General features: G+C 42.7%; 1 protein-coding gene across 3 annotated transcripts in view; it reads left to right on the plus strand.

Moving 5' to 3' along the window:
* The window catches only part of LOC127385157 (signal recognition particle 54 kDa protein), a 37,934-nt gene that overhangs the window by 13,269 nt on the left and 4,846 nt on the right, over window positions 1–19,819 (plus strand). Inside the window, exons 14-16 of one of the 3 annotated variants that reach the window (XM_051620634.1) lie at window positions 408–578; window positions 1,026–1,121; window positions 1,755–2,216. In XM_051620634.1, the coding sequence (XP_051476594.1) occupies window positions 408–578; window positions 1,026–1,121; window positions 1,755–1,846 (359 nt within the window). In that variant the 3' untranslated portion in view covers window positions 1,847–2,216. Of the gene's footprint in view, window positions 1–407; window positions 579–1,025; window positions 1,122–1,754; window positions 2,217–6,358; window positions 6,516–10,547; window positions 10,725–19,819 lie in introns of those variants that run through there. The other 2 variants (XM_051620637.1, XM_051620635.1) reach the window with 2 other exon arrangements.

The raw sequence follows: 19,819 nt of genomic DNA on the forward strand, positions 1-19,819 counted from the left end.
CTCCCTGGGCAGTCTGTTCCAGTGTTTAACAAGCCTTTCAGTGAAGAAGCTTTGCCTAATATCCTATCTAAAGCTCCCTGGTGCAACTTGAGCCCATTTCCTCTTGTCCTGTTTTTTGTCTCTTTAGGGAGAAGAGACCAACCCCCACCTCACTACAGCCTCCTTTCTGGCAGTTGTAGAGAGTGTTGAGGTCTCCCCTCAGCCTCCTTTTCTCCAGGCTGAACAGTCCCAGTTCCCTCAGATGCCCCTTATAAGACTTGTTCTCCAAATGTCACTTTTTAAGCCACACTTTTTCTCTGGCTCAAAACTAAATTCTCAACAATAATGAAAACAAGTTTGCTGCCAGCTGTAACATATTTTAATGTCAGTAATTTCATGGCTCTTTCTTTCCCACGCTGTAATTGCAGAACTTGACAGTACAGATGGTGCCAAAGTTTTCAGTAAACAGCCAGGAAGAATCCAAAGAGTAGCAAGAGGTTCAGGTGTTTCTACCAGAGATGTTCAGGAGCTTTTGACTCAATACACTAAGTTTGCACAGATGGTGAAAAAGATGGGAGGCATCAAAGGACTTTTCAAAGGTAAAAAAATAAAAGAAAAACATTTATTAACTCAGTGGGGAGATCATCACTTGATGTGTGAACACAGAGGACATGTGAAAATGTTGAGTAGGTGTTGGGAGAAGAGAAGGTGAGTTGTAGCTCATCTTTGTGATGTTTGAAAGCTCTTTTATATAACTGGTAAAAGCTGCACTGTTCTTCATTATACTAATGTGTAACTGAGCTGTGAAAACGACTGTATTTTTGGCTTTATCAGTGTAGACTTCATAACAGACTGAAGTGTCAGTATTGTAGTAGTAATGTGGGATGCAGGGACTGTTGATCCTTAAAATACTTAAGTGGCTGATGTAGTAACTTGATTACAGACTTAAACAGATTTTAATAAAGAATCATTATGTTAAATTCTGATTTATTTTTTTTTAGCTCCATATATTTGTAAGCCAGAATTGCTTGGTGGTTTTTTTTTAGGTGGTGATATGTCAAAGAATGTGAACCCATCTCAGTTAGCCAAACTGAATCAACAGATGGCAAAGATGATGGATCCAAGAGTTCTTCATCATATGGGTATGTGTTGGCTTTTTACAGCTTCAAGAGAGGACTACCAGTTACAGTGGAGCATTTGAAATAATAGAATGAGGATGGTGATGTGATGAGTGCAGTATATATCAGCATTAAGTACTTATTTCTAGGCTTTCTAATGAGTTGGAAAGTTTAGTCAATATGTTATGAATGCCTTGCACTTACCAGTGCTTAATCTATTCTCTTCACTTGGATTCAGCTCTCAAAATAAGCAACAGGAGTGTAACAGTTGATGAAACAGTGTAGTGATGACTTCAAACATGACTGTAGTAAAGCAAATGTATTCCTAAAATTCCCTTCTCTTCAAAGCTTTGCCTCAAATGATTAGATTTTATAAGAGCAACTTTAAAAAAAGACTTACAAATTTATAATGGTCATTTCTTCAAGGTTTTTTCTTTTGTCTAGGTCATCTTAAAACCTACTTTAAGCCTGGTGTTTTGCAGACCTTTCTGTAAATGCTCACTTGTCCATTTCTAATAGCCATTTAAACCTGGCTTGACAGTCTTGGGCTTTTGCATTTGTGTATTATTAATAGCTTGTGTGCTGTAATGAGGCCTCAGAGGCAAGATAACTGTGCTTCAGAGTTAATTAACACATCCATGTTCTCATTTTCTGCAGGTGGCATGGCAGGATTGCAGTCAATGATGAGACAATTTCAACAAGGTGCTGCTGGGAATATGAAAGGCATGATGGGATTCAATAATATGTAAAGAAGCCTTAATAAAAATGGACTTGGTTGACTCTTCATTGCAACTTCAGTGAAAGAATTTGTTTTCTTCCTTTTTACAGTGATGGGGGAGTGCTCTTAGAAATCTTATTCAGGCTTCTCAGTTTCTACATCTAATTTCTGAAAACTATTTTTGCTTAAATTAGTTCCTCTCCACTAATACCTGATGGCACAAAGAGTAATTCAATTTAATAAAACAAAATCATGATGTCAGATTTTAATAGAGACACTTTTTAATTGTTTACATCAAATGGCAGCCATTATATTTGTAAACAGCCCTGATCTTTGGTTATAGTAATAAAATGTCACAAATATACTGTAAAATAAAATGTAAGTGGTTATAAACAAAGAAATGGCCCGTTTCTTCAGTTCTTTCATAACTGTCCTTCATCAGTATGTAAAGAGATGATATTCTTGGTTTGATTTGTTTTTAATGACTGTTGTAACTCATGTCTGCTATAGGTACTATAAGAATAATTCAGTATTGGAAATCTGCTGTTGCTGCTCAGGTGTTCTTGGAGCATCTTTAGAAGGTGTAAGTGCTGCGCTCAGGTTTGTACAAAACTTTGTTCTGCAGAATTTTTTTTTATTCTTTCCCTGTACATAAAAAATGAAATAACTGAAAACATAGAGGTGTGCAGATACCAAGCTGTCTCATATACTGATGATAATCTTCACAAAAGGCTGTTGCTGAAGCAGTTCTTTTCCAGAAATAACTTCAAATGCATACTAGATGGAATCCTGTGCTGGTACTTAAAATAAAGCAGACAGAGCTATATCTGACAGAGCATATTGCCCCAACTCAGCTACAATCTGATCTTAATTTCCTATAACATTTCTTCTAGTATTTCTCTTCACTGTGTTAGTCTTAAAAGGTCAGAATCTATAGGCACACTTTAGAAACTAGGTAGACCAGATGAAACTTGAAATCCAACGTGTCTTGGCAAATATTGTAAGACCTCTCACCCTTTATCTAAAGTCAAGAGGGTGTATTGAGAATTCATGTTAATATGCTGCAGTTCTTGGGTTGTATATGGACACCCATCTCTGTTGCTTAGGTAAGATAAAAATAAAATGCAGCAATTAAACCAAATGTGTCCTCTCAGCTATTTTTTTGAGAATGTGGCACCTGACAGTGAATAGCTTATATAGATGTTTATGCTTTTGTGCTAATAAAACATAAGGTCTGCTGTAACTTTATAACGTGGAAGTATCCTCTGTGTGATTAGCGGTCCATGTATCTACTCTATGGAGAATGCTGGAAAATCCTCAGGTATGTCATTTACCTCCAGTGCTGCATTGAACACACATAGCATTAGTCTGTAAAAGGACCAGTTAAGTTGGATCTTCGTGTTTTAAATGTAACAAAAGAATGAGTCCTTGCATATAACTGGCTTGTGGGGGAGCTCTCCTTAGCTATGTAAGTGGTGTGTGTTTATTAAAGCTTTATCTTTTATAGTATTTTCAGTTGTTGAGGAGTACAAATCAATGCAACATAAAAACCATGCAGCAAAGAGCAGAAAATAAATCCAGGTTTGGAATGCAGTCAGTAGGGGTGAGTAGATAGTTAAGTTGAATGCTTTTGATGGAAATCAGACATGAATAGGCATATTGAGGATGAACAGTGCAGCACTGTGCTGCTGCACAGGCTCAGTTAGATTGTCAAGTTACCAACAGTTAACTCTATTTTCAATTCATTGCATGCATTTAATTCTAGTTTTTAATTCAACGTTTCCCAACTACTCCCACTGCTACCAGACAGGAAGAGAGCTGTCATGAGCTGTGTTTTGGCAGAGGCAAGAGCAAGCTCAGAGAGCATTTCCTTTAAAGTGTTAACATGTCAGTTGTTACTTCTAAGGTCTATGCTGGAATAAGCAAATAGCTGTATATTACTTATACCTTAAGATGGCAGGTGGAGAACACTTTGGAGCCTTTTAGAGATACCAAGTTTAAATAAATACCAGGTTGGAGGCACTTTAAAGGGGAGTTCAACTGTATAGGAGCACCTATAAAATCCTCTCATAGTTTTATAGAACATGAGAATTTTAGGGAGCGTGGGTAATAATTTTTTTGTATTTGTGGATGCTGCACAATGTGTAGAAAGAAATCCTAAAGTTGTTGGAAGAGAACAGAAGCTATCATATTCTGGATCTTGTCTCAATTTGGTATTCTGAAATGGAGAGTTAATTGCATTAACCAGGGGAGGCTATGTAAAACACTGCCAGCAAGTGCCATGAGTAACAACTCTCAGTACCATTTTCTTGCATTAGGCCTCTTGTACTTAATCTCCACGGGATCTCACCATGTTCTGCAGTAGTGTTTTCTGTGGGGTACAAGAAGCCTGAGGAGTTGGAGGCCAACAAGCTTAATGGGAAATACTTAGAAGGCTGAAGTCTGTTTTTCTGTCTATCTTAATGGAAGCTGTTGGTGCTGCTCAGACAAGTTTCTCTGTTTTGGTATCTGGACGTATGGCTAAATGAAGTTTGTTGAGAACTTTAGGTAAGGAAGGGTTTAGGTGATCAAGTGATTGTAGCGCCTTGGGAAGGCCACTAGAAGGAGCCAATGGACATGAGAGTAATGTACCAAGTAAGCTTAACTATTTCTGTGTTAGAAGTGCACCCTTATTTCAAAATCCGTGACATCTGGCAGTTACTTTTTTCTTTGGTGGCAGGATGTAAATAAGCTTTGACATCCAGCACACTACTATAGAAATACTTACCTGTTGCATATTTTTTTGAAAACAGTGGTTGTTCCCTGAAAGTGGAAGACTTTCTCCAGCTATGGAGAAATAATGTATTGTTGGTGCATGCTTTATCAGTTAGCTGCCTTTTTAAGGAAAATCCTACCCATAGGACTAGAACAATAGGTTTGATGGAATTTTTTTACTCCTTCAAGAAAGAGGAGGACCTTAGCAGTTAAAATAGAAATATCCTCTTATTGCAGCTAGGGCAAAGGATGCATGTAGTTCATGGTAACTGCTATTAAGCCTCTCTGCTGAGCAGCTGATTAAGAGGAAATGGTTACGATGGTCAATAGATAGCTGTGGGATAGGAGCTGGACAATTAACTGTTAGCATGTACAAATAGCCATGGAAAGGCAGACACATGGTTTTGTTCATTAACAGTCTTTACCTTTCCTTGGGACTCTCAGTATTGATCCTTGATAAATCTATTCATATTGCCTAAGTTGCAAATGGTAGTTGTTCTGGCAGGGAAAAATATTAACTTCAATATTACTGTACAGCTGCTGTAATTGCAGTAAAGACAAAGAAGAGCAAGTTGGCTGTTGATAATTTAATGCTACCCTATTTCAACCAGTCCTTACTAAACAGCATGTAGAATCTAAGGGTAAGAGCTATTTATGTTCCCTTGGTTTCTTTCTTTGCAGTTTTAAGTAATACCTCCTTGTTTTAACATCCAGAGGTATATTTAGATGTGCTATCTAGAATAGTAGTCTAATCTTACATGTGTTTCTGTAATCATATATTCAATAGTACATTCTGTGTATCAGTCCTTTTTGTAAGGGGAACATTTTCTGCCTTATGCTAGTAGAACTGCAGATCTGGTACATCAATACTTTACCTGGGACTTTAATTTCTTATGGGATCTGGATAATGCTTTGATAATGGTTGGACTCAATCCTAAATGAGTTTATGATTCTATGACTAAGATGGTATCTAAGTGCCCACCTATGGTACAAACTAATTATTTGGAAGCTATTCTTAATGATACAGGATTGAAGGATGGCTCTTGCTGTCATTTAAATAAGGAGCCATTGGCTTCAACCTTTAAGAAATAAATAAATCACTCCTCAGTCCAATAAAAAAAATTTTCAAATACTTCCACCTCCAGCTGTTTCACTAGCTCATGTCCCTTTTCCTCCTTGCTCTTCAGGCTGGGTCATCACCTGCAGCAAGGAGGCCGGGGGATAGACTTGGAGGGAAAAGGACTTCCAGCTCTCCACTGGGGCAGTCCAGCAAACCAGTTCTCTGACAAACATTTCCTGTCTGCTGGGAATAAACGATCTCTTCTCCCCTAGACACACGCCAGGGGCCGGGGCACCTTCGTCCTCCTTCTGTTGGTCTCTCCTTTAAAAAGCCGGCACCAACACCAGGTATTGAAAGCCTCAGCGAGGGGGGTCATAAACGCTGCCCGGTAACCTCATGAGCTTCTCAAGCTCTTCCAAGAAGATGACGTCTGTATGTCCCCCCACCCCGCAGGTTTCCCTCTCCGCAGCGGGGTACGCTTCCCGCTGTGGCTGGGTACGGCCGGGCCTGGCAGCCCGGCTGCCTCCCGTCTTTTCCCCCTTTCCCTCCGGGGCTCCCGCTCCGAGGGGACCCGCCGGGCGCCTCTCCCGGGCGGGTAGGGGCTGACAAGCCATGCCCGCCGCAGCGGGACGCCCGCCCTCGGGGCGCGGAGGGGACGGGGCTGCGGCCCAGCAGGCCGCGGCGGGCTCCAAGCACCGCCCCGGCGGGCGGTGTGACGGGCGGTGCCGCCCGGCTGCTCGCGTCCCTGGGCCGCGGCCGGCCCGCTGCCGCCCTCCCCCGGCGCCGGGCGGGCGGGAGGATGGAGCAGGGGCTGTCCGCCATCACCCTCTACTGCGCTCCCGCCGCCGCCCCCACGGCTGCCGCCTGCGCCATGGAGCCGGAGCAGGTGAGCGGGGCCGGCCGAGGCCCGGCAGCAGGGCCCGGGAACCGGCCGCTTCCGGGGGAGGGCGCGGCCGCTCAGCCCGCGGCGCGGCCGTGGCGGTGCGGGCCGGCCGGGCGGGGGTGCGGCCGCGGCCTGAGCCCCGCGGGTGGGCAGGAGCGGCCCCCGGGTGGGCAGGAGCGGCCCCCGGGTGGGCAGGAGCGGCCCCCGGGTGGGCAGGTCCTTTTGTCCGCTGGTGGCGGAGTGCGGGGGGCCCGGCCGCGCCGGGAGGAGGTCGGTCGGTCCGTCCGTCCGTCCTTCCCTCCTTGCACCGCTCTGTAATTACAGTCAGCAGGGCGGGCAGGCGTGTCTCCGGTGTCTCCTGCTGACCGGCAGATCATGCCTCTGACAAACGAGCCTGATAAATACTAAATGGAGAGAGGTGTCCGGTCTCCCCTGCCTGCCAAGTTCGCGAAGGCGTTGGAGGCGGTCACGGACACCGGCTCTTAATCAGAGTGTGACCTGGTAAGCTCTCCTGTCCCTTCCACAGATGTCCCTCGCGGTGGCCTGGGCTTCACCCTGAGTGCTTCTTGCGCTGCGCCTTCACTGGTTGCGGCCCTTTTCCAAGACTTGCTGTTCGGAGGCTGCTTTTTCTTACAGTCATCCTCTGGCTGACTTGACTGTCTGCTGTTTCAGAAAGACTCGTGCTGTTTAATTGCAGTTGAAACACAAGGGTGGAAAGTCAAGCAATATGAAAAAACCCAAACCAAACAAACTCCTCAAAAAAAATGCAGCCAAAAAAAGTGACACGAATTAAATCAGTAAGGCAGGCAAGATAGTCTGGGAAGAAATATTTCTCATTAACAGTTACCAGCCTTCTGGTATCTAGCACTCTCAGGTCAGTAGATCTGTCCAAAAGGAATAACTCATAAGGGAGAGTGGACATGGCAGACTGTGGTATTTTGGGTCATATTGTAATGATATCCACACCTGACAGATTAAAAGATGATAATGTGAATCATCTCCCTATTACTTTTTGGTTTTCTTCTTCCTCTTCTTGATGCAACTTTGCATTATTGCATCACCTAATATTAATTGTGTCAGCTCCCCAGGTTTACTTGCCGGTGTCCTGGCACACCTCATCCTTCACTGTAGTTATTTATTTTGGCATTTTGGTTGTGGACTGAAGTGCTGTTGTGCTGGGTATTGTACCAACACCCCCAAAATGTGCCCTGCCCACTCTCTGGCCAAGGACTGAGATAAGTGAGTGGGGTGTAAAGAGGGTAAAGAAGGAGCAGCAGTTTCAGACACTGACTTCCTGGCAGGTAAGGTTTGTATGGGTGCCATAAAGCCAAGAAAAATTACAAGAGGGCATGTAAAAGAAAAAGGAAGTCGCTTTACAGTGTCCACTGAGTACCTTAAGAGTGTCAGCTAGTGTGGCGAAAGCATGAGGATGTCTGGCCTGCATTGTCTAATAGTTCCTAGAATAGAAGCCAAAGTAATCACTGTGTGGCATAATGTTAAGACAAATACTGAGTCTTTCAGGACCCATATGATGTGTCGGAAAGGGATGAGCCTGTGGGAAAAAATCAGATGGCAACCTGACCAAAGATCATGGAAGAATCGTCTTCATAACAACTTACTGAATTGGGAAAGGACATCCAATTTGTAAAGGAATATCAAAAGTATAAAGCCTCAAACAGGGGTTACTGTAACATTTGAGCTATAAAGTGAGTCTGGCTGACAGTTCTAGAGTAGATCTGCATTGCCACAGTTTTGAAAAGATAAATAAAATTTACTGATGCTAAGGACAAGTGCTACAGTGTAGACTAAAACCCACATAGAGGTTTGTGGACTAGGCAATAACCAAAGAACAGCCAATCTTTATTATTTTATTTAATAATTTAGGACTCTGAGCCAGATTACTAAGGGAAAAGATTAATCGTTCCTTGACGAATCCTTGCTGTCTTGAACAACTGCATTTGTCTTGAATTTTGTACCAGCACCAACTATGCAGAGCTGCTTATTTTAGGTAGTGTAAGCAGAGCATGGGATGGGTGTGCAGAGAATTAAAGTCTGATTTTAAACTTGAAATATTAACTACCATGTTTTCCCAAGTTAAAATATCTGAAGAATTTGAGTTAAGCCAAAATCAGATGAAGAAACTGTGCCTGTAGAGGAGGAGCTCTAAGGAGAGGCTCATGCTGCTTGCTGTTACTAATCTCAGTAATATTTGTGATGCTGTGTTGCAAGAAATAGTGCTCTTCAGCCCTGTGACCCAACATGAAAAATGGTATAATTGTATGACGCCAATAAAGGAGCCTGAAATGTTTATAAAAGGCCGATTCTGTTATGCGCTCTGCTCCAAATAATGCAGAACTGAGTCACAGTAAGTAGCATCCACTTTCATAGTGGCAGCAAGGAGTGCTCCCTGTGCTTAGGTTGCTTCACTGTTTTCAGCGTCCGTATTTTTGTAGCTTTGCCATTCTGCTCCTGATCTGTTCCCAAGGCTGAAACACAGTGGAGAGAATGTGTGGGGCCGTGGATGGTCAGTTTTGTCTTTCTACAAGAAAATGTAATTCTGCATGAAAATGTGATGCTGATTCAGCTGAATTACCCAGTTGAAACTTGCCACCAGTTCTGCTCTGCTCCTCGCGGAAAACACCTGAAGTGTGCCATGGTAGCTAAAGAGATGCTAGGGGAAGCTGAAATGACTTGCAGTTTTGAGAAGCAGTGGAACAAGGGCTGGGAGAGACATGAATGTGTGCGCTCCCTCTCCACACTGTAGAGCTGGCACGTGACCTTCCCTCCCTCTTCTCTGGGGACATGAGAAAAACCTGTGCCTGTGAAGTGAAGGAAGCAGTTCTGCTTCCCGCAGTCCCTCCTGCCTCTCCATACCATGCCCACAGGCTTTCCCAGCTAACTGAGCCTGTTTGCATTGTAAAGCTAATTTACGTTATCTAGCATAAGAGATGGGAATGGTACTACTGTGCTTGCTGTGATCACGGGATGTCTTACAACTGTGTGATACAATACGTATTTTTATAGATAATTTTGAGTTGTCTCTATGGAGACAGTTAAGGTTGCATAGACAAGAAGTTGGATATTGGAATGTGCCTGCTTTATGTAACCTGAATTCTGTGTACTCATACACATATCCATTACGATATCGTTTGAAGCTACGTGAGCTCATGCATTTTAAAAAACCATTGTGGTACGTTAAAAACGTGTGGCTGGCATTTCCTAACTTCTTCTCTGTGTGACAGAAGTGTTTTCAAGTTTTATGCATTTGAAACTCTATTTTAATAGATATGATACAAAACCTTACTACAGTTCTCTGGCCCTGGGGGTTACTATCCTAAAGAGTTATTCATTTGCCTTGAAACTAGAAGTCTACTTTTTTAATGCTTGTGACCCAAAGACTGACTGCATTGTAGTGTTTATGAGCTGGAAGAACAAAACCAGACATTGTACTTCTCTTTTTATATGTCCTTAGTCAAAACTTAGTGTTGTTCTTTTAGCATGGTCCCTACTACTAACTGTGATTGCTGATGAAAGCCCACAGAGGCAGATTCCTTGGTTTCTTTTTAAAGCTTGAGTCTGGTTTCTTAGTTGTCCTTCATTCAGTTCTCTTTTGTGCTAGAGGTGTCTAAACTTGCAAAGGGATGGCTACAGCCTATGAACTACTTGATTATTTTCACTAGATGTTAATTCTGAAACCAGTGATACTTTAAAATACTAACACATGCTTATCCATTTATTTAAAGAAAAGGGTCCTGCTAAGAAACTCCTACACTGGTCTTTCGTAATAGATGTTTTTAATACCAATGTCCGTGCCAAAGTGAAGGCACTTCTTACTATTTTTAGTGAAGAGATCAGTTTTTACATATCTGCCTACAATGTTTCAGTCTTATCTTTTTACAGCAAAGCTCTTGCAAATGTGCATTGTATATGCTGATCAATCTAAAGACTTTTTAAAATTTCATTAAGTTTTTCAAGGGGAAACTTTTCCAGTTCCAGAGGCATGCACTTGAGATAATGTTTTTTTCTTCTTTATAGCAACTTGCAAATGGAGAGAGAGGCTTTGAGAATGTGGAGCTGGGTGTCATAGGAAAGAAGAAGAAAATTCCAAGGAGGGTTATTCATTTTGCAAGTGGAGAAACAATGGAAGAATATAGCACAGATGAAGAGGAAGATGAACAAGAGAAAAAAGACCTGTTGCCACCCATAGATCCTGTAGGTATTTTACTTGATAAACTGCTGCTTCTAGTTTACTGGGTGACTACCTACATTTTATACTTTAATTCTTGTATCACAAATCTGATTTAGTATTTAGTATTAAAGGTTCCCTGAATTTGATTTTCCATAGGGACTGACAAATCTGTGAAAAGTATTCCTGAGAAGTTTTGCCCTGGAGTTCTCCACCGTAGTAGCCCCATTAATGAGTCCAGTTTCTTCAGTCTTCTAGTCCATCCTCTCCAGCATTTCCAGCATTACCTCCTCTAATAATATTTGCTTGGTGTCTCCTTGATCTATACTGTTGTTTTAAAAAATGTGCCGGGAAGGGATTTGTTTCCTTATGTTTGGTGACAGTGGAGAGTAGAACCTTGAATTTAGTATTACCATACCAGCAACTGAAGGAGTATCATAGAATCATAGAATGTGGGGTTGGAAGGGACTTTGAAGATCCTATAGTTCCAACCCCCCTGCCATGGGCAGGGACACTGTCCTCTAGGCCAGGTTGCTCAAAGCCTCATCCTACCTGGCCTTGAACACTTCCAGGGATGGGGTATCCACAGCTTCTCTGGGCAGCCTGTTCCAGTGTCTGACCACCCTCACACTAAAGAATTTCTTCATAATATTTAAGCTAAATCTACCCTCTTCCTTGTCCACTGTGTCATCCTGGTCAGGTGGCCTGTAGCAGATGCCCACTATAATGTTTCCTGTTCCTGCCCTCCCATTAGCCCTGACCCATAAGGTCTCTGTCAGCTCCTAATCCATGCACCCTAGCTGGTCATTGACAGAGAGGTCAACACCCCCTCCTTATCTCCCTGCCTGTCCTTCCTAAGGAGCCTGGATCCTTCCATTCCAACACTCCAGTCATAGGAGCCATCCCACCATGTCTCCATGATGCTAGTAAGATCACAGCCCTGCAGGCACATGCATGTCTCTAACTCCTCTTGTTTATTCCCCTTGCTACATCTGTTTGTATAGAGGCATTTAAGTTGGGCCCCTGCTGAAGCTGACTTACTGGCTGGAGTGGCTGAAGTTCCTTTGAGGTATTTATGTGGTTCTTCCCTGTAGGCTCATATAACCTCAGGAGCCCCTGGCTCATCTCTGGAAGTCTTTGTGTGCTGCAGTGTATCCAGCACATCTCTGAGCAACAGGCTGAGGGCCCTCACGAGCACCCCATCCCTCTAACCTTGACGTGTAATCCCACAGCTTGTCAAGGGGAAGCCTGATATTATTCACTCCCCCTTCAAATCTAGTTTAAAGCTCTGTCAGTAAGCCCTGCAAGCTCTTGAGCAAATGCCCTCTTCTGAGAAAGTGAATCCCATCTGACACCAGCAAGCTTGGTGCCATGTAGGCTATCCCATTACCAAAAACCTGAAAATTCTGGTGATGACACCAGCCATGGAGCTATGTAATAGACTGTGTCCATTTGTTTCTTCCAGTTTCACTGCCTGCAACTGGAAGGAGAAAAGCTAAAAATAACCTGTGCCTTGGCTTTCCTCACCAATGATTCCAAAGCCCTGAGGTCTCTTTTGATTGCCCTTGGATTATGTGTTGCACCTTCATTGCTCCACACATGGAAGATCAGTAATGGGTCATAGTCTGAGGGCAGTACCAGGCTAGGAAGTTTCCTAGCAATGTTCTTAACCCAGGCACCAGGGAGGCAGCAGACTTCCCAAAGAGGATGGTCTGTATAGCATATTGGACCCTCTGTTCCCTTCAGAAGGGAGTTTCCTACAACTGTAACCCATCTTTTTTTCCTGATGGAGGTGATCATGATACAGGGAATAGGCCAATCTAACCTTTACAGCACCTGTGATACAGACAGACCATCATCCACTGACTGACCTTCCACATCCAGAGCCTCGTGCCTGTTGTACAGGGGCACCTGGGAAGGCAAGGAGGGGGTTCACCTTTAGCCCCAAGTCTGGACTTGCCTCCATTCACTCCTTTCAGTTAAGCTACTGCCATCTGCCTGGTGGGGGAGAGGGTACGGGACCCCCATGTTCTTGTTTTTTTGCTGGTGGCTCTTCTGTCTTGGGGAGGGCAGACCATGGCTTCACCAGTCTATCTCTTTCTCAGCCTCCCTGATGCTTTCTGGTTTTCCTTGGAGCTCTGCCACCAGGCTGAGCAGATTGTCCACCTGTTTGCACCTCACACATCCCTGCCATCTCTTGCCAACAAAAAGCTCTGGCATGCCCTGCAGCCCAAGACCTGGACACCTGCATGTTTTTATGGGAGCTCTCTCTGAGTTGCCACATCCATTCTGCTGAGTGCAGAGCACAGTGTCCCTCCAGGTGGATACCATAGCTAAGCTCCTGAGAAGGTGATGACCAGCAGTGAGCTCAGTTCTTGAGCTAGTAGGGTCACTACGCCCTTCCTGTGCACCCTCTGCCCAAGCTGCCGTGCCAGGCCCTTGCTTTCCCCCCCCCGTGCCCCCTCTGGCCTCTAGCACTTCCCTGGTGGAATTTTACCGGTGTGGGGGTGGTCATGGTGGCCCTGGCAATGCCCAGGTCTGGTCAGCTGTGAAAGCTACTGGCTCCTGGTGGGTCTCCACTGCCCTTGTATTTCCCTGCCTGAGGAAAAGGCCCCATGTGCCAACATTGGCCACTCTGCTGAGGGTTGGGCTGGCTCCCCAGCAGCCTCCCTTGGTGAAACAGCTTCCCTTGGCAAATGTAGAAGGGAAAGAAGCAGATGACTTGCAGGAATAAAGAAAATTATAGTGTAATTAATGATATACCAAAAACAGATTTTAAAGGACCTGCCTAGTCTGTGTTAGTGTTCATCTGTCTTGTAGGATGTTAAAATGTTGCTCAGCCTGTGAATGGAGTCTCTATTTATTGGTCCAAATTCAAGTGGAGTTTCAACAATTGGAGCTGTCTCCAGCAGTATGTATTGCACCTGCTAAAATAATTTTTCCTTTTTGTCAGTTATTCTGGATCTATACTTTGAGGTAAAATGAAATATATAACCTGTTTTACTCTGTTGGTGTGTCTGACTATATTTTGCAGTGGTAGTGTATTTGCAGAGCTCACAGCTGTGCGTGGCAGCACCTCCCTGCCCTCTGGCAGTCAGTCCCAGAGATAATCCGCATCCGTCTCTTCATCTCTCACATCCCCAGTCTCATGTTTCTTTCATGACACCCCCAAATGGTGTCCCAGCCACCTCTTTTCTTACCTCAATAAATTGGGTCTGCAGTCCTGTTCCTTGCCTGTCAGCGGGGCTCCCTGTTTGACCCTCTCTGGACCTGGAGGTGGAGGCTCCAAAATTGGCTGGGTTCTTCCTGATGTGCTGGAGTAGGGCCAGGCTGCTGGGAGTCGTGGCTGTGTGCAGTCCTGGTTGCATGCTGGAGGCCGGTGTAAAGCTGCTTGTTCCCACACTTCAGAGAAGGGTCTTTGCCTGCATGGCAACTAGTGCCTTTTTCTACTTGACATTGCTCTTGATACTAGTTGTGCACCATGGTTTGGGAATCTGTGATTAAGAAATGTTGTGGTTGAAGCTCTCTATTTAGATGACAATAGTAGGCCATGTATTTATTTATTTATGTACATATGCATCCTGGAAGAGCTTGGCTTTGTTAAAGGAACTTCACTGAAGAGTTTGACATTCTGCTTATTGTGTTCTGAAGTTGTGAACCACAAGGGGTTTGCTTTGGGAAGGACTGACAATCAGTTCTTTTTTTCCCTCTGTAAAATAAATTTATCTTGAATTAAAAAAATGTGTTTTGAAGACTAAGCTGCAGTGAGACTGTGTGAATTCAGCTGGGATTTGGGTTCCTAGGGATTCACAGGTGAAGCTGTTGCATCTCCTCTTGGATGGACTGATGGTACTGCTTTCTCTTTAGCGCTAGGCAGTTTTGTATACAGTGGAAAGTAACATTAGCCTGAGAGCAGGTACTATATTGAAAATAACTGTATTATACTCACAAACAATGAATAGGTGTTAAGCTGCCTCAGTGGATGTTGTTGGGTTTTTTTGTCCCTACGGATCTTCCCTAAGGAAATGCAAGAACTGTGAAACTTACTGAATGTTATGGTAATGTTCAGGTATCTTTAGAGATAGATCTGTTCTCCATTATGCAGGTCATGTCAGGTATCCATGGATGTGTAAAAGATTTTTTCCCAACTTTAAGTAGCAGTGAACCAGATTTGTGTGATTTTTGGTGCCATTTCCTCTCAGTAGGAAAGTTCCACTGTGGTGTAGTGATGGAGACAGCTCACAAGCCATGATGTATGTGTTGTGAGGGCAGAGGCATGCACGCTGCTGTACAAATGGGCACTTAACTTAAGAGCCCTCAAACATGCATAACAGCCAGGAATGCTGTGTGATCATTCTCCTGCTTTCCTAATACCACTTCTTTTTTTCTGAATACCAAAAATGTATATTGTATGGCACAGTTCAGATTGCTTTCTTCTCCTTTAATAGTTTATTAAATCCTTATTTATTACTACACTTTTTAATAAAAGGACCCCCCAAACCAGAGTAGTTTGTTGTGGAGCACAGTCTGCCTTACTATGTATTGCTTTTTACCTTGACAGAATAAGCTTGATTAGACCAAGGGGTGCCATTAAGTGAAGTTTACCTTAGCTGCTGCATGCTTTGTGTATCCCAGCTGAGCCAGTCAATTGAAGAAATGTTAGTCCAAGCTGAGCTTTGATGTTTTAGCCAACAACCACCTTAAAATGTTTTTGTTGTAGGATTTCTATAAAAGCAATTAAACAGTCAGTTTCCTTGGACCAGCATGTCTAAAACTTATCTCAGGCGGGTTACGAAAAAGTATGTTGCAAGTAATAGCTGTTTCTGGTCCAATTTACTTTTAGAAAAAGCACATTTTGAATAGAAACTTTTCTTCATGAAATTTCAAAGCTTAGCTGGTATGAGTGTCCTGGCAGCTTCTGACTGAGTTTAAGGGAAACAAATATTTTGCCATTTTGTGAAGAAACATCTTCAGTAAGTAAGCACTTTGGCTTAATCGTGTTTCAGACCTAAGCATAAAAGGACAATGCCTTTCTTACTAAGCAAAGTAATGTGTATAACCTGGTAATACCATAACCAAAGCACTCAGTGTTAGGATGGCTGCCACTCATAATGAAACAAATTCTCAAAAAGAACGATTTGGATACTTCTATAGGTCAGCACTCAGTTCATTAACATTCTTGGACTGGAGTGTCCATTCTGTTGTGTTTTGTTTTTTTTTTTCAAGTTGAATCCAGAAAACAGGGTATGCTTAATACTGTTTCCCTGGATTTTTTAGGTAATAGCATTCGGTGTTACCTGAGTGTTTTCAAATTAAAATTTAAATGCTTTAATAACGTAAATTATTCAGTTTTAACAGACTCATCTATTCTGCCCTAAAATTCAGATGCTTACACTTTACATGTAAATCTCCTTTTGCTTCTGTCCACCAAAACTTTACTTTGTAGTAATTGAATTTCTCTAACCTATTTTAGAAGATAATCTGTCTATCACTGGAGGGCCACGTGCTATAAACTCTTTGTCGCACTCACCTGTTACATGAGTAGGCAGAAGGTGGAGTGCTGGTCTTTGCAGAGCAACTGTAAGCAGTGTAACTGTTGATGATAACCTCAGAATTCATCCTGAGTACATCGCTGCACAAAGCTCCAGAAGAGATGTAGTTTTACTAACCTTCAGTGCTTAAAATAATTGAAACACATTCTTGGAGGAAAATTATCTTGATATCCTGTTCACTCTTGAGGACCACTGAACTCTAGTTTTCATTTAAGAATTTGGGAATGAGGGAGAAAAATAGATACCGACCAAGTAATAGCTACTCTTAATGTAGAGTATGGTAATGTAGAGAATGGTGTGTGTGTGTTTCTGATCTTTTACTGGTTTGTCTGAGGTGCTACAGTTTTACATGATGCATACACTGAAGGAGCTATTATAGCAATGAAGAGTCAATGATTAAACATTCAAAAGGCATCTTGGCACAGTAAACAATGAAAAAGTATCTATTTGGTGGCATATATCAACTCAAATACAGGATTCATTTTTTCTTAAATCCAGAAATTATTCTTTTCCTCATTTTGCCATTTTCTTTGGCAAAAAAAAAGCAACCCAAAACCCTCCTACATTCTTTGGAAAGTTCAGAAGTTATTAGGGACTGAAATCTGGCAAAAACAAATATTGATGTGGATTGTTTAGGCACATGATGCTCTCAGAAGTTCAGGGAAGTGCGTGTGTGCTTCCTTCAGTAGTCCCTTACTAGGAAACAAAATAATGTTCTCTTGCTGAACCAGAGCCCTCTTGCTTTTATAAATGGACAAATCCATTATGTTAATTCCTAGTTAAATTGCAGCACTTGGATTAAAATTGTACATTGAGATTTTTTGTAAACCAGGTGTCATAACCATTGTGTTTTCCATTCTAAATGGTAAAATGAAGTCAGGATAGCTGAAAAGTATAATTAAGCATTGTAGAAATATATACGAAAGGGATTCATGGCAGGAAGAATACTGTCCCCTTATAAATAAACCAGTGTCCTGTGTTTCATAGTGCTGCCCCTTGTTTCTAGTATCTGATATGTGGTTCTTAGTGAACCACAGTAAGAGCCTGACTTGGGGACCATTTTTCAGTATTGCTCAATGCATTAAAGCTCCTTCATGGTGTAGGATTAGTTTGTACTGAACCGTTGCCTAACAGCCTTGTTCATATCACCCAAATGGTTCTGGTTGTCTCCAGTGCCTCTTCTCACCTCATGTTCACCATTCCTGCAGTGATCTCCAGGGTGCTCTGGCAAACCAGCCACACTTAACCTGAGGAACTAAGGGGAGGAGAAAATGGAGGATTATTTCTTGGATGTGTTCACATGTTCCTGGTTGTTCTTTGTAGCTTAGTCTCCAAGCCATCTCCTTTCTCTTGTTGAATTTGTGTGAAGTAACTTCTCTCATGGTTTTATATTGCCTTTTGAGACACCTGAAATGGTCATTTTTTAAATTGAGGGGACTGGCAAGACCTTTCTGGTCAGGGATGAAGAAGTATCTGGTTGGCCTTTGTGAGAAAGCAGAGTTTCCAGGAAGCTGAACTTAGAAGTGCTTCTAACATACCAAACTGGTTTTTAATGGGGGGCGGGGGACACATCAGAAATAGACAGAGCCTTGGTGTCTGCTGAGCCTCAGATTTCCCTTCCTCTGTCTTGCCACAAACATGTTAGAGTGTCCTGCGTCTGAGTTACTTCTGTCACATTGAAGTTCAGCTTGGATTTTCACTCTTAAATGCTAACAGGGCTCTTGTAGCTTCTTGCTTACAGCCACACAGCAGGCTCTTGCTTGTCCTGCACATTGTGTGAATGCTTTTTAACCTTGTCACCTGTTATGAAGGATTGTACTGAGCCTCATCAATGCCATTATTTGCACCTGTGGCAACAAGCTTTTCCAGCACTTTCCTTGACTTCTTCAATGGCCTGCCAGCTGAGCGCATAATCAACAAGCTGGAGGTGCTTTTGTGCAAGCAGGATAGCAGCTGGTTTTGCTTACACTTCTACCTTGGCAGGACATTTTCCATACCCACTGCCAAAAATACATCTCACCTGGCTTTTTTGAGCCTGCCTAACTTGAGTTTCTGGCTTGAGAGATGATTTCTTGCTGCACTCATTTGTAGAGGCTGTTTTTTGAAAAGCACTAAAGTCTAGTAGCTTGTGTACATTCATACTGAGGCTGTATCAATTAGACCCAGAGGCTGTATTGTTTACAGTAATATTGATTGTCCTGTACAGATATCTCTTAAATAAGATCACAGAAAATGGTTGCTATCAGACAGTTTTTAGCAACAAGTTATGTAAAGTATGTGACTGAGTCATGCAAATGGAGTTCATTTAAGAAAAGCTGACCCTTTTTAGTGCTATTTTCCACAAGTAACAACTCTGCAGAGATCTTTACTGAGGGGAAGTACGTAACAAAGAGCTTGCGTGAATACAACAGACTGTTAACTATAAACATGCTTTAGTTCACTATGAAATTTCATTTTGCCTTTTCACAAAAGTGAAAGCCTACAACTTTTTCCCTGTTAGACAGGAATCTGTTTTTTCTCTTCTCCTTTTCATTACATAGCTTTGTTGTTTGTTTGTTTTGTTTTGTTTTGGGGTTTTTGTTCTAGTTTTTGAGTGGTTTGGGTTTTTTTGTGGTTGTTTTTTGTTTTGTTTGTTTGTTTGTTTATTTTTAAAGAGAAACAGCCTCTTTTCATAGCAAACAGGATAGCCTATGAATGCCCATTAATTTCTAAATTTGCTTTAATTTCCTATGTGTAAGTATGTCAATTGTCTGGAGGCTGCAGTACTTCTGTTGTGGCAGTGAATGCATCGTAGTCGTGCAAAGGGCAACTCCTTCTCCCTGTATTCCCATCCAGTCCTTCTTAGAGAGTCTGTGCTCTCCATTGCAGGACTCCAGTCATGTGAGCCATTTACCACACCTCTGGGATCCCAACAAGGTCCCAGCCTGTAGATGCACATGGATCTCCCATTCCTCATGCTTACTTCCCACACTTTGTACCTTAGTCTGAAAACACTTTGGAGGGGCTACCTTGCTTACATGCCAATGCTTGAGGTGACCCCACTTTAGCCCTGTTTTGTTCATTTTGTGTTCCTGGTTGCTCACATCACCCCAGGCACTTAGTTTGTCAGCCTGTCCTTTGCACCCTCAGAGCTGGGTAGCTCTCTCCCTCCCTCACGGTTCCTGGTTTTGTTCTTCAGGTGCAGTGAGAATTCGTTCTGGTGGTAAATGCCTCTTGCTCAAGGACCACTTTGAAGGTTTGGTTTGACAGACTTTTTGCAGTTCTCATTACTGTAATGAAGGACTACTTGGTTAACCCACTTCTTTGGTGGAATTCAGAACATTACAGAAGGGTCTTTCAGTTTCTAGGAGTTACCTTGGGAGTGAGTCAGATGCTTGTCCTTTCCGCAAGTCTGTGAGTGCGAAAAAAAACAGTGAAACAAATGTTCTTAGATGTAAACTATGCTTATATTACATTTATATGTCTGGTCTAGACTTCTTTTAAAGCAAAAATATTGTGGTAGCTGGCAAACAGGGAACACTGCAGATCTTTCTTCACAATCTGTTTGAGCTTTTGCATGTCTTATTTTG

This window comes from Apus apus, chromosome 5 (assembly GCF_020740795.1).
Source record: "Apus apus isolate bApuApu2 chromosome 5, bApuApu2.pri.cur, whole genome shotgun sequence".
In the NCBI taxonomy this organism is placed as follows: domain Eukaryota; kingdom Metazoa; phylum Chordata; class Aves; order Apodiformes; family Apodidae; genus Apus; species Apus apus.